We start from the raw sequence: 27,221 nt of genomic DNA on the forward strand, positions 1-27,221 counted from the left end.
TTAAACGGTCTCCAAGAAATGTTAATATTACATTGTCAACACTACCAAAGGCAGTAACTGGTGTATAACTAACGTGTTGCTCTTTGTTCTGCTGTAGCACCATCGATGCCAGAATACGACACGGACTCCCCCCTGAATGAGACTGACACTACCATCACTGTTATGCTGAAGCCCGCTCAGTCCCGGGGAGCACCTGTCAGGTAGGTGTTTTGTCTTCTCTTCACAGTTCTCCCTTCTCCTTCCTCCCCGGGCTTCTCTCACGCCTCTCTCATTCTTTTCTGATAATGTAACTGCTGAAAGCAAATGCTGACTAAAAGGCCAACTCTGCTGTTGATTCTGCCTTTCACAGTCTCCTTTTGTAAACGCCTCAACCTACTTGCCTCCCGCTGTTAACCTCCGGGAAGGACTACTGATAGCACTGCACGGGGTTCTTACTCTTTCAGCATCACTTTGGATGCCTTTGCAGCACTGGAGTACAGCCCTACGTGCCGGTCTGTGCTGTGACACTGTGAACTGAGCAAAGGTGGGGGAGGCTTCAGGCCTCCATCGCCTGCCTTCTCTTCCGGGATGGACAAGGCCGTTTTGTAACTATCGTGTGAATGCCCAAACTATCTTTAATACTTACGGGTGCATTTGTTCAGATTCTGGATGTAACTCCTCACATCTTCATTTTATAATCCAGCTATTGCTCCTGGTCTAGTTGTGGAATAATGTAGTGATCTAGTCCAGAAAAGATGATCTCTGGTTTAGTGAGACTTTGCCAGTTGTAGGCAAGCAGTTTCCACTGGCACAGCAGAGGATTCAGGGGCAGGGAGCTGCACAGACACCAGTGGAACAGAGCGAAGACCTTGCAGAAGAGTGTCTCTGAGCTGGGTCTAGTTCTTAATCATGAGATACTGAAATGGGGCGCTCAGCTGCAGATCGGTCCCTGACTGTGGAAATATGGCTGAGGCCCGTACTTCATTGCTCTCTTCCTTCTGGTTGAATTTGTACATGACAAAAGGCATCAGCACAGATGAGCAAACTTCCCTTCTGAGCTGGCACTGCCTTATCTGTTGCTGGCGGAAGTGCCAGTTGGTCATTCATCCTGTCAGTCTCCTCAGCTGAGAGCGTGAATTAGAATTGCTTATGATAAAAATAGTGGATACAGCTTTCCAGAGGTATCCAGCAGCCATTACCTCCCAGTAGGCTCTTCAGGCTTTTACCTCCAGTTTTCACAAGAGACTTTTGAAATTTTTCCTATGGGTGGTATTTTAAAAACCCATAGTCCCTTCTTTCAAAGTGACTTGGGTTTGTACACCCCACTGACAAGTTCTTAGTGCTTTTGAAGGATGTCCCACTAAGTATTCAGGAGCAAATTGCTCAGATGTAAACTGCCTGATTTAATGAAATATCCTGTAGCAGTTGGTGGTCCACCCTATGTCACAGCTTTCCCCCAAATTGCATTGATACTCTCAAGCAAAAAACCTGCTCTTTAAGGCTTAGCACCATGCCTTTTCTAGTTTTTCTGAGTAATGTATTTTAAAGTTTCTCTTTCAATCTCTGGTACTCCATATGAGCGAATTTAGGAGCCTATTTTCTGAGTCCTTTAGGGATGTTTTTCTGCTGGAAAAGAGCAGTAAAATCACACAGCTCTGTTTTGTTTTATTTCTTTATATGGGGGAACATTCCTGTATCTCGTTTTACCACCTGCTGTCTTAAGAGTGTTGCTATTTTCTCTTTTTATTGAAAAGTCTTGTGATTTTTCTCAAAGTTAATTTACTATACTTTTAACTGCATTCAGTGAATAATGACTTTTCCAGCAAATGCATCTGTTATAAAAAATTTGGTAGAGATTTTTATAAATTTTCACTCTGGTTTCTTTAATTGCATTGTAGCCTATTCTGCACACATTTGCAGAGAGTGCAACATTTTCATGCCACAACTAAGTGATAAGATTACTTCCCATTATGAGCCCATTTCATTGACTTTCAAATGTGTGTATGACAACCAGAATGGAGGGGGAAGGGGTCTTGAGGAGAATTTTAGCTTTTTAGTAACTATGATGGCCTCAGAATGTGTGAATACCTTTCCCGGTGTAACTTGACAGACTGTTCTTAGTCTAGCAAACAACCAATCGTTATTGCAAGCTTAGATTCTCCAAGTCTCTTTCCTTTTCTTCCAGTCTGCACACTCTCCAAGGTGTGTAGTTTCTTTCAAAATTCCATATCCAAAAGCAGGTAGTGTTCCCTTAGAGGCCTCAACAGCACCAGCAGATGAGAGGAATAACACACTGTGAACTGCTTGTGACACTCTTTTAACACATAAGAGTGAGGTGTTTTTTCCTCCTCAGTGTTTGTTTTGTGTTCAAGCTCTGAGATCCAATATATCTTCTTTATTGTTGTGTAGTTAGTTGTTCTACCATTTGATTGTGTGTGTTTCAGTTCTCTTTCACAAGTATAGTATTTTCCATTCATCTCTAAATATGATAAAATTGATTTTCAAAATGCTTTAAAATTCTGAGACCAACTTGAATGACTTAGAGCCCTTCTTAGCCCGATGCCATCCTCTGTGCAATTACTGAGGGCATTAATGCAGACCCAGAGTCAAGACAAATGATGAGAAATCTCCATGTGCAGCAGCGAGGTGGCGCGGAGGTGACGGGAGGGGATCCCGCATGATGCAGCATGCTGCCGAGATGCCTGGTCTCCTGGCCTCCCTTTCCTAGCTCCCTTCCCTTTTGCACGCTGGCCTTTCATATCCCAGCCTGCTGAGATGGGTCTGAGAAGGTACTTGAAAGTAGTCTGAAATAGATTTTCCTCGCACCTTCTTATAAAACCTCTGATACTCAGATCCTTCACTATGCAGGAGTACAGTCAACCCCCTGTATCATCACCCAGAGTTTCAGCTCCGCAGTGCTCCAGGTTGTTATTATAGTCCTCCCAAACTGTGAAGAGGAAAAAAAATTACTACAGAATAATTACTGTTAATATTTCCTCTTCTAAGCTGGGGATGGTGAGTTGGAGTATGTGTGGGGATGTGACTGTAAACTGGTATCAATACATATGATAGTTATGTGACTTTGACTTGTGTTCCTCCATTCTGCTGTAGTCTGAGCAGCATACAGATGGGAGCATGGTCTGCAGGATCACTTTTAGAGTTACATTATAGAATGTATAAATAATATAATTATAAATAATAATAAAACAAGATTCATTGTATTTCCATCATCTGAAATGCAGGTACACCAAATCCAAAGTGACTTCCAACACTAAGACACTTCTGATGTTCCCCAGTGCTCATGATAGATAATTTAGGTGAGGTTGTTTATAACTAATGTTCATGAACTCGGCATTGTTAAGGATCTATCGATAACATTGATAACGCTTTCATATAAACTAATAGGAATAACATACACTCAGATATTCTTCGATCTGTTTTGTCCTATTGTCAGTTTATTAATGTACATCTCAAAGGAAGTAAGTAACTCTAAATAGGAAAATGAGAGTTTAAGTATTTTAAATATAAGTACTGAGCAAAAGTGAAAAAAATAATTTTGTATCGTCAGACAGCAGGAGAAATTAGTTTATATGGACTGAGCTCCCTGTTACTCTTGAGTATCTTCATCCAATTCTTGGTCTCCCGAGCATGAATTAAAGGAAACATTTTTGGTCTACAAAGGTGTTATTTAACAGAACCCCTAAAAATAGTATATTTTTTGGTTTTATGCTCCAACTATTCTCAAGGCAAACAATCCCATATGATGTATCTGTGTACTTCTATAATTGCACATATAGTAATAAATGAAAATTTCCTGTGATGAAATGGATGATATTGCTTCCAATTTATGTTGGAGAACGAAGAATTTGACTAGATAAAATGTCCTTTCCATTTCAGTCTGCAACAAAGTAGAAATTAAGAATCCTAGGGTCATGAAATCAGACCCCCGTAGTGCAGGGGGATCCCTTTCTCAGGCACAGGCTGGAAGCACCATTGGAGGCCAGCTTGCTGGAATTGAGTAGACCTCCATGACCGTCTCTCCCTCATCATCGGCCACGGGGTTGACCTTCATGGCCTTGTCCTCATCATCAGCATGAGGTCGAACTCTGTGGCCTCCACTTCCTCATCATCAGCCACAGAGTCAACCTCCGTGGCCTCCTCCTCGTCATCAGCCACGGGGTCAACCTCCATGGCCTCCTGCTCATCATCGGCCATGGGGTCAACCTCTGTCAGCTCTTTGCCTTCGGCTGCACTTTGATGTTTCCAGCCACAGAGTTTCCACGCGCCCCCTTTGCTCTGGCAGGTTGTAGGTGCCCCAGGATGTTCTGTGGCAGCTTTGCTGGGCGCTGGGCTGAAGCACCCAGAAGCTGCTGTCCCTGCCAAGGCTGCCTCGCTGTTCTGCTCCCATCTCTGGTGGAACAGACACGAGCATCTCAGCGTCCAGCATCCAGGGTCAGGTGTGTCCTGTTACAGGATGGGGGAGAGTGGGCAGTGAGGAGCTGGTTTGTACCATCAGGAGGCCGCTGTGATGGCGGCCAGCTGCGATGGCTGAGCATGGGCCCCTTTGGCTGGCCTGAAGGAGGACCTGCCTGGGAAGGGCAGGGTGCCCAGGATGAGGTCCTCTGCCCCTGCCCAGTCCCAGCGTGGTGGGACCCGCTCCCCACCCCCCCGCCGCCCCGCGCGTGTCTGTGGGAGCAACTGCTGCTCTGGGCGGCAGAAGGTGAAGCAGGCCCTGGCTCTGAGAGGGACAGTTTCCTTCCCTGGCCGTGGCTGCCTGGGAGCAGAGCCAAGCCTTGCAGCCCTGATGGCTCCCAGCCTGCGGGTGGGCTGCCCCAAGCCCGTCCTTTGCAGCGTTTGCCGTGAATTTGCGATGGGACCCCGCTGGCTGGCAGCAGCCTCTCTCCTCCAGCCCTGGCCCTGCTGGCAGGCCGGGGGCTCCAGCCAGCACCCTCTGCTGCGCCGGGCAGAGGCCAAGACATGGTCCCAAAAGTAAAGCAGGTGGTTAGGGGCTCTCTGTGAGTACAGCGGCCACGTGCTGTCCCCACATGGTGTTAGAGCTTTCCTCTCCCCAGAAACCTCCCTGCTCGCCCACGCTCCCTTTTACCTTGGCCTTGACGCCGATGAGGTTCCTGCTGGGAAGATGGCGCTTGACACCTGCCACTCGCCTCTTCTGCGGAGTCGGCAGCAGGGGGAGAGGGAAGAATGACCCAAGAAGGGCAGAAAAGGAGCTGCGCATGCCTCCCATGGGTGCTCGTGGCTCTGCATGTCCCGTCTCAGGGACCTGTCTTGCTAGGGGCAGGCTGAGCCCACAGGTGGTGGTTCCCATGGCAGGGGGTTCTGCCCCTGCCCTGCCGGGGAGGGGCTGTCCCCGGGTGGCAGCTCTGCAGGGGACGGGGACGGTGGGGACGAGGCGATGGAGAACTGTGCTCAGTGCTGGGCTTCCCGCTGCAGCAATTGCTGTTTTCTTGGCCCCTCTGGGCCGCTTTGTGCTGGGGGGCTGAGCAGTGCCAGGGAGCTGGGACCCCCCCAATAGAGCCTTGGGTGGGGCCGGAGCGGGCTCCTGTCTTCGAGCCCAGCCTGGCCTCAGCCTTGCAGTGCCGGCGCACGGAGCCAGGCCTTGCACGCCTGCCTTTGCACGCCAGGGCTGCTGCTGGCAGACGAGTCCGTGTGTGCAGGGTTTGCAGGAGCATCGGCTCTGCGGCGCGGTGGGGACGCTTCCGCGGCAGTGCCCCGCACAGCCCCAGCCATGGTCTTTCTGAACCAACTTGGGCCTATTTGTAGCCAACATGTTTCTTTAAGTGTGGCCTTTTTAATTCAAAAGACCTGAAGAAAAAGCAGCAACCAACAGCATCTTCCTTACTGGTAAATGCTGGAAAGCAGCTTGGCGAGCCCCCCAGCCAGCTCCTTCAGCACCCTCGGGTGTGTCCCATCCGGTCCCATAGACTTGTGTGTGTAGAAGAAGAATCTCTGGAACCATAGGTGAGAACTTCAATCTCCAGATAATTCTTTCTTGTTTTGTGATTTCAGGCATCGTATGTTCTTCCTGAGCTTACCTTTCCTATATCCCTCTCACTATCATCCCTATTTTGATTTTGGTTTTAATGCCCAGTAGTTCTTTTCATCCTTAGGAAGGAGAGGTTTGCAAACCTAGTGACCTTGATTCTGTGGTGGAGGAGGAATGAGACAAGGAAGCTATAAACTTGCAAAATTTGCCGGGGTTTTTGTCTTACAGATGGTGACTTTGGTATATAGATCTCCATAGCTATATGGAGATCACATGAGCCTTGCCTCAGGCATTTATGTTGATAATTCATTCATTCATGGCAAGAAAGGGTGGCAATTTCTTGTTCTTAAAACTCACAAGCGCTGTATCTTTTGTTTAAAAATAAAGACTGGAATCAAGGATCAGTGAAACAATAAAAACGAAACTGGGAAATGAAACTCCTGGCCTGCTTTTTCTAAACTGATATTCAAATGTATGCATCACATGACTTGGTTGATTGAATACAGGGCAAACAGTCCTCACATTAGATCTTCTAATTTTGTAGTATCTAATGAGGAATGAGTTTATCAATCTAGGCTTCTGATACTATAAGCCTAATTATCTGTATTAATTAACTTCTCCTATAATATACCTCAGGGATACTGTTCTGAAATCATTCAAGCTGGGTTTCTCCTGCATGGCATTCTGCATTTAATTTAGGCGAGAGTCTGAAGGTAAATGAGGGAGTTTCTTTTCTCTTCCCCAGATCTGATATTTCTTTAACTATGTGTGAATGTGTGAGAATGAAAGTAAGAAATTGGGTGAAAGGCTTGGAATAATGCCAGCTGTGTAGATCAGCATGATGTTTGTTATACCAAAAAGGAACAGAATAAGGTTGCACAGTAAGTATTTTGAGGTTTGACCTCATTAATGTGTCCAAACCCTGATGAGGTGCCCAGAGCACCTGCAAGCCTGAGCAGACACTTCCACCTCAGCTGGAGTCTTTGAATGGTGGGTTTGGTTCATTCATGATCAGACAACTTCAGTGGCACTTAAAGTTACTCTGGATCTTAGAAGTGCTTTGCCTGCTGTATCAGGAGAGAAACATAATGGAGATATAGGAATGCCTTAGGATGCAAGGTGACAACCGTAAGTATCAGGAAGGAATATTTAGTCTTTTATGTAGCATGGCATAATTAGTTGAATGGGTGTTTCAAGGTTTTTTTAGTTCTTCCTGAAGTCAGGCTTTGGCCCTAAAAAGTGAGGATAAGGGGCATTTTGGGTCAGTTGTTCTCATCTGGTACAGGAAATGCATTTTCTCACTGGATCAGTGTACTGTTCGTCTGAGAATACTGTCCATTAAAAGGTCATAAAACTGCTTTTGCCCATTTATCAGCCATCAGAAACGTGGATGTTCTCTGAGACTGGATGACCTGCTGTGTCTTACTAACCATTGCAGTAGACAGAAATGGGAGAGAAAAGCCATAAAATTTGCATATATTGTAATGATAATATTTTAACAATCAAATTACACATATAGGCAATTCTTTTGTGTCAAGCAGCATTTTATTAGCTCTACAGTGAAGCTTTTGCTAACACTTTTTTGTTTTATAAAGGCCTGAGGATACTGGGAGTGGGGGAGTGAACGTTTTTGCATAAATCTTTTATGCTGTCCACGTAACTGTCAGATTGAATTCCAGCAATCAAAAGGTTAATGAAGTCTGAACTTTAAGCTGAGAATCACAAATTGATGGCCATTTTCTCACATCAAGCTGTCAACCAGTAAGATGAGGGAACAGGAGAAAATACCCATGGTTGCCAGTTTGAAGGTTTCTTTTTCCAAGATATTTCTTTGCTTCACAGCTCCCAGAGCCAATATGCCCCTTCCTTGTTATCACAGAATGAAAGGGTAATAGCAAACTGCGTAAAAGATTTTCAAAATTAGAAGGTCTGGATTTCTTGAGGCATACAGCCAAGCCTCCTTTTGCCTGTGAGAGCCCTTGTATCAGATCCTTCAGTGGGATGAACTGAGCTTGACCATAGCTACTCAGGGTCAGAGCAGCCCCCAGGAAGGAGCTTGGCTCTTTTTTGCAGACCACAGAGGATGATTTACTTAATTGAAGCAGCTCCTTGAGGTACTTAAAATGAGATGGGATGAGTTTGGGCACAAGTCCCTGGCAAATGTCCACCCCTCAGAAGCAGTGCACAAGCTTTATCCAGCCAGCAATCCCTCTACCAGGAGTGAGGATGATGAGTTCAGAGAGCAAGTGGGCTCTCTCTGTTGCATATGGCAGGCTATGTTTACGCTAGCAGGTGCCCCTCAACGTGTCTGTAATAACACAAAAATGCGATAAAAGGGACGATGAGTAAGCTCTGCTTTGCTGTTGCAGACTAAGGCATTTCAGGATTTAATTATACTACAGGTATATAAATTCCGGAAACATGTTAATGCTCCCGTGATTAAAATTATAGAGGGCCTAATTGAAAAAGCATAAACCGAATTGAAGAATTCCTAATTATAGTTTGCTTTGAGGTGTTAATTTCCTCCATAATGAATGCATAATTTCTTGAAACTAGAAAAGGGGGTTGCTGCACCAGTGCGTGGGCTGCAGATGGAATGAAGGGATTATCATAAGTGCAGCCAGACAATTCAGAAGAATAAACCTCTGCAGCCATGATGCTCTTCTGCCTCTCTGTAATTTCAGTTCTCCTTGCACAGCACTTTTCCAAAGCACAAGGCAGAGCTAGGAGATGGTGAGGGATTTGCTTACTGTGCAAAAGGAAGGGGAAATAGGACTGGTTTAATTAAAAGTAGTCATGGTGCAGAAGAGGAAGGTGAGGAGAAGCAGAGCGCGCAGCATTTGTAGTGGAAAGGTCTGACAGCAAAATGGAAGAGGAGGCAATTCCTTTGTTGCCCACCTTGATAGATCCCCAGGTAACTGCAGGATCTGATGTTGATGCAGGTTGAGGGCTTTTTCTGCCAAAGGATGCAACCTATATTTAATGCTTTCTCTTGTATCAAAAATATACCTAGTTTGAAGGGAGTTGGTGAACTACAGTATTATCAGATACAGCATCTTAATGTTTAAATCTGCCCCATTCCAACTATCGTGGAGGTAATAGGTGTTTCCAGATCATGTCAGACTGTCTGTGAATTGGAAAGAAGTCCTTCCCTTTTTCCATCCTCAATTTTCCTTTGTTGTGGGGCAGATGTTGCACTGAAGGTACCATGTAAGACCTCTCCCTGGGGCCAGAAGCATGATTGCTTTGCACTTTCTCAAGAGCACGAAGTGTTCAGAAAAGGTGTAAAGAATCTGGCTGATACTCCTGCAGCTTCAGGTGGTGAAAATCGCTATTACCCTTGCCCAGGAGAGCTCATCTTTTCTGTTGTACATTTATGATACAACTGTGAGTAGACTGTTATCTGACCATATGGGCTTTGTCTAGTAATGAAGTTTCTCCTGAGGCCAGAAACAGATCAGGTTCCCCCTTTCTGTCTTGTGTTTTTCTTAGCCTTTTACTTTAAAAAATACAAAATCAACAAAAATATTTTTCTAATAATCTCTCTTAAAAAATACGTCAGATTCTTATTGTAGAGGTTTTCCCTCCACAGCCTGGTAGCTATGATTGTGGAAAAGGGAGAGAAGGCTTTGAAATCCAAACTAGATTATTTCTGCATCCAAATGGACCTAATTTCATGGCAGCTATTTGAAATACCCAAATTAATTCTGACTGAGAATATATGCAAATATACCCATCCCCTTGTCCGAGCCACCTCTTTTATGAAGGACATGGCACATTGTCCTGCAGATTGTTCAAGAACCACTCTGGCTTTTCTTGTCCTTGAAACTTCCTTCTTGTCTTAAACCAGGGAACGCTGAGGATGACGATGGCCTCAGTCAGCAAGGTCTCTTTAATGCTAAGCGACATGAACAAAAAAGGGGTTGGTTTTCTTTGTAGATCAAACAGATGGCAGGTGGCTCAGGAGGGAAAAAACACCTCCAAAGCCACTAACATTAGCTCCTGTTGCAGTGAAAGCCGTATCTGTCTGCACTCATTATCTTTAATCTGCCAGCACAAAATAACATTGAACTGGCGAGATAGGGACTGGGCCTGTTCCACCAGGGAACAGCAGCTATTATGTCTAATCTGTGTTGCAAGCCAGGTCAGGTTTATGGAGATGGTTGAGATAATGGAACACAGAGCTTTGAAATGCCCTCTGGTTCTTTTTTTTTTTTTTTTTTTTCCTTTCCTTTTTTTTCTTTTTTTTTTTTCTTTCCTTTTTAAAAATTTTTATTTTCAAGAAGATTAAACTGAGAGAATTTAAAGTATTTAAAAGAATGATGCATATATAATATAAGTAAATAGATGCAGTAGCAGTGTTCTGGGGGTCTGGGAATGGAAAGGAGGTAATTTTGTGAGTATGGATAGCATCTTTTATTAGACCAAATGATACAGCTGGGGAAAATGGGCTTTTAAGCACACAAATCCTTTTTTTTGGTCAGTAAATGCTGACAGTCAATACAGTTGTCTTTTTGACAACTACTTACATTTTGTGCATGTTACCACATTTCTGTTTGCTGTGCACAGACACTGCAGTGATGATTAGATTTGCTTAGAACTATATGGGAATATTTGCATTTTTAGATTTCTTCCAATAGCTGTCCTTCCTTGGAACAACATGGCCATTACTCACAGAAGACTAATGGTGAGTGGAGCATTATGAGGTTGGAAGCACTGATTTTAATGGCTGTATTTATGTGTAGATACACACGTACGTGCACACACAAAGGTATTTAGATGCCCACACATGCACACAGCTGATTGTTTAAACCATCATTAAACCTGAATATTGGCACAACATTGTTACTGGCATTCGTGGAAGTTTGACAATCCGTTGTGTTTTCTGTGTGGTGTGGTTTTAAGAAAGAGACAGTCTCCAGAACACTTTGCCAGCCCTGTCTGTTCCGCCTTCATCTCTGCAGGTCACATCTTGAGTGATGCCCAGAAGTAGAATTTTTTTTTTTAATTTTGCCTTTTTGAAACACTTTGTAGGTTTATCATGTGTTCAGGTTGGAAACTCCAGACTTCATTAGACAGGACATATTGACTGGTGGGTAGAAGTAGGAATATGAAACAAGAATGTGGGTATTTGTGTACATACACCTGATACTGTGTGATGCTGGACAAGTCATGCTCTGCACTTTCTCCGTGCCACTGTTTATACATCTGCAGTGGTTTGGCAATTATGTGTTAGACCTCTGAGGATTGTCAGGATAAAAGTCTACCCACCTAGGGTCTGAGGCCATGTGATGTTACATTTGACATTATCAATTCTTTTTATGAAAAAACCCGAAACCAAAACCCCAGCCAACAACAAAAACAAACAAAAAACACCCCACAGCTACTTTCTAGTAAGTTTTCCCAGTTTTGGGAATTGCTGTGATGCTGCAGTATGACTGAAAAGAAATTTCACACAAAGTATTCTGGCCAAAGGTAACGATATAGTGATGCTGGCAGGATGCTTTTTGTTTGGTTTTGCCTTTTTTTTTTTTAAGCTTGACAGTGCACAGTTTCTTGTAGGTACCACCACCTGTCCCACAGATAGCTCATCACAGTTACTGATACTGACTGGGGAGAATACGAGACCATCTCTCTTTCTATGCAAGGAGCATGCAGTCTTTAAACTTTCTTACTTTTTCTAGAGTCTGTTTCAATCACTATAGAAATTTAACAAAGCTTGAAATTTTAGTGATAAAAGAATGCCCATGTGAAAGCTCTGACTCTAAATAGCATTATCCAAGTGTGAAATCGCTAACCTTTGTTTCATGAATTTCAGGGTACAACATGCCTTGGTAGTAAATCTAGACTACTGAACTGAATGTGAATGTAGAAGAAAATGTGATCTTCTCACAGTACAAGAAAATATGACTCTTACCAGCCTTCTTGATTAAAAGGATTACATTATTATTATTGGCTCTATCTCAGCAGGTTTTTTTCATAGCAATGGCAGTAATTACCATCTCTTCTTTCTATGCCATTTTTACAAATTTGGCTGAATTTGGACATTTTGTTGGTATTCTTCAACTTCAGTGAATGTAGTAGAAGAGTTGTTTAATTTTAAATGAATGTTAAAAGAACACACAAAAATAACTTCAAAATGAAGGATCTGGTGTGAATAACTTTGCGATATGAGAGACTATTTCCTCGAGTAGCATCACTATTATAAGCTTTATTTTTGTGAATGCTTTGCAGATGTGAACAAGCTGATTGATGACAGTGCAGCCCAATATTCATAATGGGCTAGTTTTTGAATCTTTGTAATAGCTAAGCATACTCCAGGAGATGACATCGCCGAACAATCTTTTTTTTTCTATTTTCTGCATTAAAATGTTTATTGAAAGCTAACCTTAACTTCAGCATATTGTATTCTGCATGGAGCTGTTCCAAAGTGTAATGGGAATAGTAGCAGTCTTTAATTGATTTTAATGGGTTTCAAATCAGTTCTTAAATAGACAGAAAATTGCAGAACACTGCACTGGGTCTTGTATGTACATCGTAGGTGGCTATGAAACACAGTTCTTTATGTTTTGTAGATTAGTTTCAGAGCTTCTGATTAAAAGTGCTATTGAAGATATTAAGGGTGACATTTTAGAACATGTGAAGTGATAACTCAATTCTGAGGAATATATTGCCACCTGTTTGAACCTAGGAAACTTTCTAAACTTGGAAACTATGTGCAGAGTCGATTCTGAATGCCTGAACATTTGATTACAGGACTGCAGGAGGAGGTGAGAAAATATTCACCATTATAGCCAAAGGAAAGCGGTGCTGTAGATGCAGTGAATGCTCAGAATAGCAAATCTCAGCATCAGGCTTTATGGCAGTTATCCATTTAGTTATTGAAAAATTTAGTAGAATTTATGTTATATAAATCTTTTTTAGAGTTTAGTGGTCATTGGTTGAATTTTCTACAAAATCCCTTCTATGCAAGTTCATGGAAGGGCTGAAGGCACACTCTGAGAAAGATCTCCTGAGCTGTTTAATTTCGTTTTTTTAGAGAAAGCTCTATAGAGTACTGATAGATTTTTATAGGATATTTCTAGCTTCCATCCCTATTATTTCCTCAAAATTTCCAGTTATTTTATTTCTTACTATCTGTGTGGCAGAATTCAGGCTTTTGTTTAGGTATCTTTAAGAAAGAGAAAATAAATATGTTGATGTCTGTTTGCATCCCTGAGATCATGAAACAAGCATATGCACATTCAATAGCTAATCTGAATTCTAAATGTGGGTGTCAGGCAACACATCAGACCCTCTCCCATTCAAGTATCCTGCGAGATGGCTCCATGCTGTCAGAATAAAGGCAGTGAACCTTCATGGATATATACAAATATATTTACATTGGCACAACTAAATTTACTGGGATCATAAGTTAAATGGAAAACTAGATGATAAAAAAGCTATTGTTAACTATCTATTGCCTGGCTTCAGTGACTTAACTTAAAAAATGGGCTCTCAAAAAAAAAAAAAGGCTGGCTGGTATCAGGACTGCCATGTTTAAATAACATCCAGGGAAACTGGTCTGAGGGTACGTTTCCAGTGGGCAGGGCTGGTGTTTGATGGCTGAAGTTATATCTGATTTCTGTTGTTTGTTGCAGAGCTGTGCAGTAGGAAATCAGCACTTAGTATCTGGGGCTTCTGCGTGATGCTTGCCGAGGGTATGAACCAGCATGCTGACAATGCTCTCATGGTCTTAAGAGCATGTTTCTTAAAAACATTTGCATTGTAAATAAAAGAAGCTGAATTGGTTGTTGGCCTCTCCAGTTATTGTACCTTTGTCCCTGTTCATATGCATCCGAAGCCTTTTATATACCTCTCTGCAGCATTTACTCCTGTGGATTGGTCAGGTAGTATTTGGATTTGATTTTCCTGGTTTTGGATAGCATTTTCAGAAGTGCTGAATCTGTTAATGCCATAGAATAGGTGCAGTGGTGGAAATTCAGTGTTGGCTGCTACATCCCACATGCCTTCAATCTGAGATGACACAGCTATTGGAAGCTGCAAGTCTTTTCCATCCTTAATTCATGTTGCCCCTTTTTGTCCTTTATTCTTTGAATTAAGATAACCATTAATAAGGAAACCACTACCCTTTGGTACTGTCTTATTTCCTGTAGCCTGTGAAACAGTTATTCTGAAAGTAATGTGTTCATTTGAGCTGGAAATGAAAAGTTCTTGTTCTCTGTAGGTGATCTACAAAACTGGCTCACAACAGTCTGCTAAAAAATGTATGACAAGATCAAGATGTACTAATTGCCCCTTATTGTTGTTCCCCAGGAAAAAATATTATCGGAAATAATATATGGCTCATAATATATTTATGTGTTAAATATTAAAATTAAATGAAAATATATTAAATCTTTATATGATATGTTTAAGAAAATTGAGTACCAGAACTGGTACAGAGGGAGTACTAAACTGCAGAAGCATTGTTTCTTTTAAGCTTTTTTAAGTCAGGTGAGGGGATCACTGTTAAGTGTACAAAGAAGTTATATCCCTTTTCATAGCCTACCATTATCAGGGGTATAGTGAAGATTTTACCTTGTTGATAAGTACTGTGTCAGGATACAAAAGTGCACCAACCAGATGTTGAATGCTTTATGCGGTGCTCTGACTCAGATTTTCCTCTCTATATTCATGCACATCCTACATCCAAAACTTGAGTCTGGTCTGGTCTAAATACACGGCTAGATTTGTGGACAAGTGCATGCCAAGTCCATCCTCAAATTGTGCTGCATGCAGCACAGAAAAATCAAGAGCAGGGGAAGAAGAAACCTGACGGTGCTCAGAGAGATCTCAGTTGCACGGAAACAGGCTGTGATTTGGAATGTTGATTATCTGTACTTGTGCTTCCACTCTGAATAGAAAACTCATCATTTAAAAGATTACCTTGTAGATGATGATAAGAGCACATTTTCTTCCTCTGCAGACAACATTTGTGCTGTGTGTACCATTATGGCTTGTGCTTTTATCAGTGATGTAGAATGGAGCTGTCAGAAACTTTTAAAAGTTTCTATTAATGTAGATTTATCTATCTAAGACCTGTGAAATTTATCAAGGACCCCAGTTTTGGCCTCCCTTTCTAAGAAGAGTGTGCAGCTGCACAACAGGGCAGTCAGCTCCCCAGCCTTCTAGGAAGTCAGGCATTTGGTTAGTGGCCCAGGTGTGAGAACCCTTAGAGAGCTCTCTGGAGAGCAGAGCTTAGGGATGTTTGCAAACCAGTCCTCTCCTGTTGTTTACTGGGACAGCAGTGTAACTTGGCTGCACTGCGGTGGTGTGGAGTAGCTTAGCATGAGGAACACAAGACCCCTGCTTCTATTGCCCTGCAGCATGCACATGTGTGGATTTGATTGCAGTGTTTGCAAATGTGGCTGAATATTAAAAATTGAAACGCAGTAGTTAGTTTTACTGTATCATCTTTTAGTTTATTGGTACTGAACTTGTTATATAGGGTTGAGAGTTTTAATGCTCTGCTTTTGTTGTCTCTTTTAATATAATTTCATGTATGACACTGAAACTTTCTTTTATCTAGCTGGGCATTTGCAGCTGATGTATTGATTCCTGCTCTGAAAGTGTTAGCTGATCCTGGCTGGAAGCAGTAACTTTGAAGCTTGAGATGAGGAGGCCCCCGGGAGATTCATGTTACTGCCTACCTGGTAGCCAGAATAAGAGCTATTAGAATAGTTTGGGTATCTCCTCACTCCCATTGCCCACTTTTTTTTCCTTCCCTCTAGCATTCCATTTTGGAAAACTACTCTTTCTTTCCCTTGTTTGCAATCACACTGCTGCATATTACAAAATTGTCAGTCGTAACAAGTTGCAAATGGTTGACCCTCATCAGCACCAAAACAAAGATGTGATAGCTGAAATGTGTTTGCAGGCCAAAAGGGCAGATCCTGCTCAGAGTTTGTTTAGAGTTAGTGCCCGACCACAATCTTAAGGGTCATAATGTATCATAGAAAGTTATAATCTTATGAGCAAAGTTGAATTACTTCTACTCTTTTGAGAATTGTTGTAGTAATGCAGATGATTTGGACAAACTTCAGGGTGGGTAATTGCATGCTTGCTACTCAGAGTTCCCACAGGAATTCCGTTTGGAATCGTTGGCTTTTTGCTCCAATGAAAAGGCCAACAGTTACAAGAGCATCTTAATGCTAGTGGTAGTGGGTGTGGAAGCTCTTGATGTGCCTTGCAGCACTTCACTGGTTAATGCAGAGAAGTTGATCTCTGAAAATGCCCTAGAGGCAGTCAGGAAAATTCTGCTCCTACTTAAAAACAAAACATGAGGAAAAGAGTGTAAGGTGAAATACAAAGATATGGCAAAAAAGAAGAAAAAAGAAAATTAGATTGTACCAATCTGTGTACTAAGTACTGGTGAACTGTGGATCCTCAGCTTCTGGAGGGTCTAGACAGATCAAAATACTGGGATCAAATTATCAGAAAGCAAGACCCAGAGTAACCATTTGATATGGAAACAATTTCTTGGAGTGGTAGTCTTCAGTCCAGACTAATCTTTGAAATCAACCATGCTCTCAGCCACTTGACCACCTCCTTTGAGAGTGGCCACTTGACCACCACCAAATAACTGAGACTCCGAGAAAAGAGTGAGGCTGAAAAAATGACGGTCACCAAGTCAAGCAGGGAGAGCACATAGAGATGAAGGTGCTGTGTCAGTTGGTGTGAGCTGGGGCATAAAGGAAAAAACGCCAAGAAAGCAGTCAGTCACTCATCCTAAATTTCACCAGAGTAGGATTTTTAGACAGAGGGAACAATGACAGCAGCACTAACTCAGATACTTGTTTCGTAGAAAAGGAGGCAGTATTTGAGCAGGAGATCAACAGGGTTTTAACTTGAACACAAATAGGACATCTATTACATTTCAGTTGAATGCTCATGAACATACTGTTGTGCTTCCAGAGACACCTCGATTTATTCCAAACGAATAAACGTTAAAAGTAAAATTTCAAGTCATTAAAAAATTGAGTTATCTCCATGACAGGAAGAAGTGCGTTAATGGCTAAGTATAAAAGAGAAAATGTGAAATAATACAGGCCAAAGAGTATCTGTTATTAGGTCCTATCTGTATCAAAACTGTTGCTCATGATAAAAAAGGGTTCCTGTACTGGTAGAGCATATATTAGTGTCATCAAGGGAGGAACTGAAAATGTCTTCAAAGGTAAGTAAATTCTGTAACAATTAGCGAGTTTAGGGGAGGTGTTGCTGCGAAACCTATTTATCTTTTTAAAATTTGTAAAATAAAGATCAGAGAAGGTCTAAAATATTTTATTAAAGCTTCCGATGAACCGTAGGATTGAGGGAAGTTTTCCAAAATGCTGACACGACATCGTTCAAAGCTGCAGTCTGTATGTCTGCTGGGTGCTTCTGCTGCATTAGCAAATGCTAGTAGGAGCCTGCGTAAGGACAACTTCAGTACTGAGTAATTCATAAATTGGTCGTTCTTATAAAAATTAGTTGGTTTTGTGGGTAGCAGTGGGAGCCAAATGATTTCCAAGTGATTCACTGACCGCCTCATTGTTAACAGTGAGTGTGCCACATACCTGCAGACCTGAGGTAACAGTTAATTCAAAAGCATGAGTTAGGTTTTGTTCCACTCCTGCTTGCTGAAAGTGCCAGAACTTCACTTCCCACAGCAGCATTGATGAGCTATTGCTATGCTAGAAATTTTTCAGACCAATCTTTCTGCAACAATGAGCCTGTGAAAGCTGGGAGAATGATACACTGCTGGCTGTTTCCAATCTTTTAATCGATCTCCCCTGTCTAACTAAACAAAGGACCAGTCTCACACAGACAGGTGAGGGCAGCACATGTGAATATCCTGACAAAAAGTAAAATGACTGCAGCGGTATCTTTCTTTGTCAAATGGGTGAGTGGTGTTAAGCAGACAGTAAACCTGCCTCAGCTGTAGCAGCATTGAATTTAAGGGCTTTGTTAACTGCCTGAGGGGAAAAAAAAAAGAAAAAAAAAAAAAAAAAAAAGCAGAGTGCATTTGAATGCCTTGCAGCCTCTCTGAGCCTGGAATAGTAAGCTAGAAATAACAAGATTGCTATTACATATCAGAGAGGCCAAAAGCTTAGCAGGAATCAAAAAGGATTAACATTTCATAGAGTTGGAAAGAATATGAAGAGTTGTTATTGTTTCCTGAAACAATAGTTTCACAAAAGTGAATTGGGAGAGCTATAAAGCCACCTGTTCAGTATCTAAGCTAGCCCTTTAGTGATGGGAGGTAGGAGGATACTTGCCATCAGGAGTTAATGTTAGAGAACTCTACATCCCAGGATATATTCCAAAAAAGAGATGGAAGGGAGGGCCAAAAAAAGTTACTTTCTTAGAAGATGTGAGAATGTTTTTGGTCCAAACTGGTTCTTGCACCCTGAATCATTTCAAACGGGATTTGACACCATTGCCACCTGCTAATGCTCTCCTCTGCTGCAATCACCATTTGGCCTGAACAAGCAGTTCAGGTTTCCACTTGGTGGCTGAAGAAGAATCTGCTTTCTAATATTCAGCATGTTAGCAATTCATTATAGACTGGATATTTTATTAGTTATTCATTTTGCCAGAGAGTGACATGATAGAAATCTATTCTGACTTTCACCAAGGTGTATGTTGATTATCTCAACTAAATCAGCAGAGCAAGCGATCAGCATCTTGCCCACACAGCAACGTTCAGCGGCTGCTGCCACTGTTACTGATGTGCCACAAACTGTGCTTTTGCTGTGATGCCCTAGCTGTGTATTTCTTACTTTGCTTTACTCTTTTCCATTAATTGTTGAAAACATTTGTGATATTTAAGGCTCTTGGGGCTCTAATCTTACCTTCCTCTCTCCCTCCTAGTGTCTATCAACTTGTTGTCAAGGAGGAAAAGCTGCAGAAAGCACGGAGAGCTGCAGACATCATTGAATGCTTCTCTGTCCCAGTGAGCTACAAGAACGCTTCCAGTCTGGACTCACCACACTACTTTGCAGCCGAGCTGAAACCCATCAACCTGCCTGTCACACAGCCATTCACAGTGGGTGACAACAAAACCTACAACGGCTACTGGAATGCTCCACTTTCTCCCCTGAAAAGCTACAGCATTTACTTCCAGGCTCTTAGCAAGGCAAATGGAGTAAGTGCAGAGAAAATTGTACTGGATCTGTACATAGGACCACCTGTGTCTATCCTCCTCATCTTTCTCTTTCTTTTTCCATTGGATACCAGTTTAACTCCTCCTTATTATTACCCTCTTACAGAAATTTGATGAAAATTAAACATGCCATTACTTGTCCTTCACTCAAGTCTCTCTCTGCTGCCTAGACCCAATGAGGATCTGTTGGGGAGTCAGACTCTGTAAAGGCACATGTTGGCATGCGATTTACAAAACAAATTGTTTAGCATTTGGATTTTTTTCCTTGCATATGCATGAATGTCAGAGTAGGGGCTACTGTGCTTTTAAAAGATATAACTGCAATATCCTGGCAGTCTCCATTTCACAGCACTTGTGATTCTGGGGGAGACATTATGAGATGAGACCTACCTAAAAGCTATGAGGTTGGGATTACCTTGTAGCTTGTATTTGGTCACATCGTAATGTAGGATTTACGGTTGTGAGTTTCACCTTGAGTAATTTGTACTACAGGGGGGACTATGTGCATGTCTGTCTTGCTCCTTTTGAACACCCTGGACTATATTTTTACTTACTTTGTGATACTACATTTAAGATAGAGACTGCACAGGAAACCTAGTCTGCCCTGTTCTCAGACTGAAATGACATACACATAATGCCTCAACCTATCTGTCATAGGAAGAGGGAAGGTCACTTTTCCCTTCTTCTGTTCCAGCCTTAGGATAGTTTGTGACCTTCTCTTTTAACTCTCCTGTTTCAGGTCAGTTCAGCTAACGTTGTCCAGGCCAGATCTAATCATTCATTAACCTTCCTCCCCTTTGACTCCTCTCATTGGTTTTTTTATTATCACATAACATGATACAATTTGACACTCCGGCCTCTTGAAGACTCCTAGAGCATTAACATGGCATCAAGAAGTTGGGTAGCTGAGTCTGTTACTAGCACATTTGCCAGTGCTTTCATGAATCTAACTTTAACATAGATAAATTCTCTGAGACATTACCTCTGAAAGCAAAATTAGAAAAATCAGTCAAAGGTTTAGGCTTTGGTCTCCACTTGGGATAGTGTCTTTTATACCCAAAATGCAGCCACACATCACAGAGGACTGTGCACTGTTTAACGGGCTAGCAATGCCAATGAATGTTCACAACATATCTTGGTGTTTTACTACCTTCATTTATTACCATTCTCCTGCAGAGTTTCTGCTGTGTGGCTGACAAGCATAGATCTCTTCAATACTGTGCTGGTTTTCACATTCGTTTCCTTTCTAGTCGATACAGTTTCCTTACAGCACAACTCAATTAATTAAATTTTGGATTTGCCTTTATAAAGGAAACTGTGAAATATATGTATGTGTCTCTCTGTGTCTAGTTAGTTCCCCCTTGTGTGATAGTTAGTTGCTAGTGAATGGATCCCCAGGGAAGAAGAAACTTTATTTGCTTAAGTACAATATAATATGCCCTAAATGTGTTATATGAATGGAAACGTAGGCATCCCTTGGCATTCTGGATTAAGGCAGCACTAATGTGTGGTTCCTGCTTTTTCTGGATTACTGTAGCTGCCAGGTTGCATTACACTACATACACAGTGGTAAGGTCTCAAAAAAGGATGACTTGCTTGGGCTGTCCTGGCAGGAACATGAGATTGTAAAGGACTTTTAAAGTATAAGTTAGTCAAAAGAGTCTGTATGCAACAATACACGTTTTATGACAGCACGAGAAATATTCTGCCAGACAAAGTGAATTCCTGTTTGAGCAAGCAATTGCCTCCTGTGTTAAAAATTTATATTGGTACAGTATATGCTTATATATCCTCAGTGTAGTGCTATGGGAAAAAATATAGAGGAAATGTCCAGGAGTGGAATGTGGATTTTCAGAGGAGCAGCTGTGATGCTTTTTGTTTCATGATAAAATCCTTAAGCCCCACATTTCAAACATTAGAGTTTGATTTGCATCCAGTCTTTTGCAGCTGTGATAAGTTTTATTTCATTCCCAGCATTGTTTACAGGTATAATTAATATTTAAGAGTTCTGGGTTTTCACTTATATCTGTAACCTGAGCAGCTTTGACTGGTCTTTGTAAAGCCTCCTTATAATTATGGCCACATCATGGCATTTTTGATAATGCACACCTGCAAAAAATCTGAAACAATAACAATTTAGCACAATTAAAATATAGCCTTATGTTCCCTTGCACATGAAAAACTTAACAGAACACTGCCACTCATTTTTTAATTAGGATATTCTATAGTTTCATTAATCACTGACAGTTGCGGAATGATGAAACTTCTTTCCACACCTGGAACCTGCAATGAGAAATCTTTGTGCAGTGAACCAGAGCATCTTCTTTTGGAAATGCAGGACTCTGGGGACAGTTTAATTTGAAGAAACATTCTGTATTTGGTCAAAAAGCTTGATTAGGAGGAGGTAGAATTGTTATCGAAGTTCCGCATTGTTTCAGCTCCTCTGTGCCTGGCGGGTTGTGCTCATTTGGTGTTCTCGTCTGCTCTGCAGCCATTAGCCGTGATTGTTACAGTGAAAGGAATGTAATTAACAGCTGGATGCAAAACAAGTGTGGCAAATTGCTGCAAAATCAGATCACGAGGTTTTCTGCCTTCTCTTGTGCAATGTTGTTGTTTGAGAGTTTGAATGAGATAGCTGTTGCTTGTTGCTGGCTGAATTCTTTTCTGTGGAAAGTTGCATGAAGTTTGGTCAAGGCGGTGTTGCTTCCAGAGAGGGGTCTAAATAGAACATGTGTGAAACAGATTGGTTTTCAGCTTTGTTATACAAAACGCTTCCAAATTGTGTGAATTTCTCTCCTAGGGACTGTTGAAAGCCAGATGCTGAACTGAAATGTGTCAGAGTTTGAAGTAAGAGGGGAAGAAAGGGAGAAGAAAACAGAAGCTTCGGGTTTTGTAACTGGGCATGCGAAGCCCTGTTAGTTGCTGTTTAATTGTTAGAAGGAGTTAGCACAAGAAGTGGCACAGGAAGAATGGACAACTGGCTTCACTCGCCTCTGGCAGGAGCTCCACACACTCTGTCGCAGCCATCCAGGTAGTTAACTGATGTTTGCTGGTTGTCCTGGTGCCACCTGCTCCAGATGGCTGCCTGACAGAGCATGAAGTTTTCCTTCTCTGAAAAACCTCCCTGAGCTCAGCCCCTTTTAAACACCAGCCCTTTCAGTGTTTCTCTCCCTGAAAGGTGACACCAGGGTGTCAACACCATGTTACTCCTTATCCTCTCTTATCCTTATACTGACTTAATAATCAAAGTTAAGTGTTACAGGTTTTGCTGTCCCCAGGTTCTTTATCTGGGTCATTGTAGGTGACAGTCTCTGGTTACTGATCCAGCAACACACTCAAATGGGGAGAATTTTTTGGCTGCTGTGTAAAACCTGCCCGAATTTTTGAGCAGCTCAGAAATGAGAGTTTCCTAAGAACCCTTCCTGGAGTTGCGTTTTACCTCACTGAGTTAAACTGTTAACTGTAACAGCACAGTTGCAATCAATAACTTTTGGCCATTTTTCCTCTAATTGAGAGATGGGGCAGGAGCCCTTGTACCACAGCTGGACATGATGTGGGAGATGCTGCCAGCTGTCCCTGCAGCATGGTGGTCCAACAGGTGAATGATGTTTTCAGGCCAGAATTGTGAAAAGTAACACCACAGGAATCAATGAGAATATTATTTTTGAGGGAATGACAGACTCTAAGGAGATTCTTATTGATTTTTTTTTCCTCTCTAATGACTTGTACTACATGCACAATCGGGCAGTTCATTATTATCAGGGGACTTCAGGCAGGATTTCTAGATGCTGACAAGTCTAGTCACAGTACACAACATTCCTCTCCTGGGACATTGTGGAGGTATGGATACAGATGCCAGCAGAGAGGTGGCATTCATCCCTGTGGAGATGGCTTGTGAAAAAAAACTGTGAGATACTACAGTTCAACACGAGCCGTGTTCTGAAAAATGAAGTGGCACCAAGGCTTTAAACAGCTTTGAGGAGCTATGTGTTTGGTAGGATTTCGGGTGTTACAGTTTTGTTCACTTACGTTTACTCCTTCTTAATCTCATGTTGGAGCTGCTGGAGCAGAAATAAAGCAGCTGCGGAAACTCATCACTCTTTGTAAGCCCCTGTTTCCACATCTGGTTGGCCATCTTGGGCCAGGACCTGTGGATCTGAGTGTTTTCTGGGTAGTAAATAAAATCATGCTCCAGTCTACCTCACATTCAAAAGGTGTGGGTTATTCAACGATTAACTGTATGTCATTGAAATAACTTTCTGTTGTAAATAATAAAGCCCTAACCACTTTGTTAAACCTCCCTTCTCCAAATGACACAGATTCTAAAAATAGCTGATAATTGGAAAGGCAGTACAAGATTTGCTTAGTCTCTTGCAGAACTAGCAGTTTCCTTAAGCTGTCAGTAAGAATTATAGGGGAGTCTATTGACCCTGCACAGACAATTTTAAAGATGGCAAACAGTTGGCTTCAGTGGGATGAAGAAGCACACAGTCTAGAACTCCCCTGCACGTGGGCAAAATTTGTTGAAGACCAAAAAAATAATTCCTTAAGATGTCCAGTGAACAGAACCATGGTTTCTATCCTGCGTGAAGCAGGTTGCCAACAAGCATGCTTAGTGTATAGCTCTGGGACATGGGGAACTGAAGTTGTAACTGAGGCCAAGTGGAGATTGGTAATTACTTGTCTTGTCTGTGCACCAGCAAAAGTTAAAAATGCCTCTCCCTGGTTTGAGCTGCCTGATGAAACTTTGCTTGTTGCAGGGCAGCCCCGAACGGTACATCTGGGGACAGCAGGTCTCACTGGTGCTGACAGGTGGTTCTTCAGGCAAAGCAAGCACTGTTTAACTACTGCAAAGCATAATACTAGTAAAGGAAAGAAAAACTTGTGGGTGTGCAAACAGATGGATGAAAAAGCTCTGCTTCTTTTATTGTTGTTCGTAATCTGTAAACAGCAAGCTGTTATTTTGAAAAAAATTTAAAAAAAAAAAAAATCATTCGTCCTTTTAGGTTGTGAAGATGCAGCTGTCACATAAACGTATGTCCTGGTGCCCTCATAGCCCTTTTCTGCAGAAAATTGTTCCCATCCAAACACTGAAGAGACAGAGGCAGAACTTGTCTGGTTATCATCCAGTGTACTTGAGTGAAACGTGCATTTAGGAACCTAAGTAATTAGCAGACAGCATCAGCTACCTTGCTTTGAAAAAGAAATAAATTAACTATATTAAAAGAATGTTTAAAAAAAAATTTGAAAATCCAGAGGGATGCTAAAACAGGCTCCTGGCTGTATGCAGGAGCTGTATCAGCAGGAGGGCTTACCCAGCTCCTCAGCACAGTCTGTGTTCCCTTCAGAGGGTCTCCCGCTGCCTCTGCCCTCCGGGAACACTCTGCCAGCTCTCCGAGCCACAGGCCTCCGCTGGTCTGTGCACATTTAGCTGGGGCTCAGCCTAGAGTGAGGGTATGCTGTAACTATGCTTTATTGATACAGAAGTTCCAGAAAGCAAGCTTACATAGATACATTCCAGTAAATATGTAGATGGGCTTAATATACAGTAAGATTTCTGGGTACAAAGCATGTTGGAAAGCAAAGGTTGGATCAAGAGCTGTAGGACATAGTTATCAGTGTTTTCCTCTCCCAGGATCTTGGTTAAAGTATGCCCACATTGTTCTGTTACTGTTTGGATACTCAACGTCTGCCGTAATCTGGCAGTGATAGAAAGCTGAAGTGGTAGTGCTAGTGGGATCTTGAACTGAATTATTGCTGTGACTTCAGCCATAATACGAAACAGATATGCTGAATGTGTAGGAACTTGGGTCATCATTAAGATTGTTGTAGACATAAGGCATTGTAAAACTTCTGTGATATCATAAAATGGGAATTAGAGCATTTGAAAGAACATTCAAAAACAACACAGAGTAAAATTTGTGGAAATATTTTTTTATTTTTTAAAAACTTTTTAGTTATCTCTTTATTTCATTATTTTTTCTTATAATTGCTTTCAGCCATCTGGATGGATAATTGAGACTTACTGATGTGGTTTATTCCCGCTTTACTATTGGCTAGACAGAGGCACCTTACTTTACTGAGGGCAGGAAACCAAAGTCAAAGGTAGTATTTTTCAGAAGACAAATGTGACTATGGGAAAATGGTTTTACTGAGATTTTTTTGGGGGAAAAAGTGTATTTATTCTGTTTCTTGGTAGAAAACTTCATAGAAACTCCCAATTCTCAGCATTCTCCGAATCAATCAAAGAAAAATCGAGTAAATTTAAAGAGATCTCATTTTTTTGAGACACCAAATTGATGAGCAGTGGGTTGATCAATTAGGTCATCAATGGAAATTGATTGAACAATCAGCCATAATCAGGAATATGGACTAAGTTCAAGTCTTTAAAATTTAGCATCCCTAGTAGCTGGACATCTGGTGTCTGTGCAGGTTTTTTATGTTTTCCTTCTCAGAAGTTGCAATTTGAAATGGAGTTCTGAAGTCCAGATGTCTTGTTCCTCTAGTGATGGATTGCTGTTGCTTTTGGCAGTGCCAGATCATGGTCTTGTAATAACTGTGATTGTCTGTGCTAAATGCAGCAATTAGTAGATGTGGATGCAAACAGAACACACTGCATCCTGTCTTCTCCAATTACCCTGTGGGAAGGTAATGTGCAGGAATGTACATGCTCAAATGAGATCAGTTACAGCATCATTAACAAGATCTCGGGTTTTGTTTTCTCACCTCTTCTTTCTCAGCACTGACTAATCTCTCCAGTTTTTTGTTGCACTTTGAAGCTAGCAGAAAGCAACAAATACACAAAGTTTTGCTCAACAAAATGTGAGCAAGTGTCCACCTACTTTTAGACTGCAAAAATGCTATCTTGATGGTTTTTATTTTATTTTTCATCGCTGATTTTCCAGGTCACCTTGTCGTAGATTATAAACTACATCAGGATCTGTCTTATAATTCCCAGCATTATGTGCTGAGACTGTTCTCTAAAAATAAAGCTGTGGTTTTCCTGCTTCATATATCATCACTAACAATAAATATTTTGGATTTCCAGAATAGCTGGCAATTCGAGCTGATTATACATGAGGCAGTGACAAATGGGGAGCTCTGTTGTACATCTGTGTTGACTTTGCAGTGCTGACGGTTGTACAGGTAGTGTAGGGGAGTTGATTTTTGAGGGAGAGAAGGATTGGTGCACTAAAGAGAGATGCCTCTGGTTTACTGGGAGAAGCTGCTTCAGTCCCAGTCTGGGGGCAGTGTGGCTGGGAGAGGGTGTCCTTAATATGATTTGTCCTTGGTGATCCAGGAGTTGTTAGGAGAGTTTGAGTGCAAGATCAAAGGGACAGTTTGTTCTTGTGAATATCTTGTGGTTTCTAGACTACCCACAAGTTGCTTATATCCAGATAGTGTGGCTGACTGGTATCTTGAGGGGTGCATAGAAAGGGATCGGAGGGAATTGCTCTTGAGTTTCCTGGTGTGGATCCTGCAATTGTCCCCTTCCTATGTGCAACCTAAGTGTGAGGAGAAAGGCACAATGGGACAGTGTGTTTCTGCTCAGGCCAAGGAGGGTCTGTCACAGGTGGAACAAATTTTCTCCAAGAGCAAATTCAGACTTTCACAGTATTCATTCTACTGCTCGAGGATGGAATGGGGTGCTCAGCAATGCATTTGCTAGGCTGTTGTTTCCAGAGCACAGACAGCATCCATATTAATGTAGCATTGTTACACATAGTAATTTATGCAGTATTCATTACACCTGAGACATGTACAAGAGCGTGTAAAGACATAAAGTGCTATGAAAACCTTGCAGTAGATTACTGCCTGACAAAGTCAGCTTTTTAACCAAAGCAACACATTAAGATTTGGACAGGAATCGTGCATTGGACAGAAGCAACCTGTGCCAATAAGGGCTGTAGAATGAGGAGCTGGGGATACCAGAAAGGATGTGTTTTCAGCGGAGGCAGCCTGAGAAGGCTGCCGACTTTGAGCTGTTAGTTAAGCCAAATACAACATTGCTGTTCCGATCCAAACTCCTGTTCATGCAGATCTGCAGGCTCT

The 27,221-nt window shown here is 41.9% G+C and overlaps 1 protein-coding gene across 1 annotated transcript in view; it reads left to right on the forward strand.

The window, feature by feature from the left end:
• The window catches only part of PTPRT (protein tyrosine phosphatase receptor type T), a 457,248-nt gene that overhangs the window by 341,360 nt on the left and 88,667 nt on the right, over nucleotides 1-27,221 (forward strand). The window contains exons 11-12 of the mRNA XM_074920627.1: nucleotides 98-200; nucleotides 18,878-19,151. Of these exons, the coding sequence (XP_074776728.1) occupies nucleotides 98-200; nucleotides 18,878-19,151 (377 nt within the window). The remainder of the gene's footprint in view (nucleotides 1-97; nucleotides 201-18,877; nucleotides 19,152-27,221) is intronic.

Source organism: Athene noctua, chromosome 16, assembly GCF_965140245.1.
Source record: "Athene noctua chromosome 16, bAthNoc1.hap1.1, whole genome shotgun sequence".
Lineage (NCBI taxonomy): Eukaryota > Metazoa > Chordata > Aves > Strigiformes > Strigidae > Athene > Athene noctua.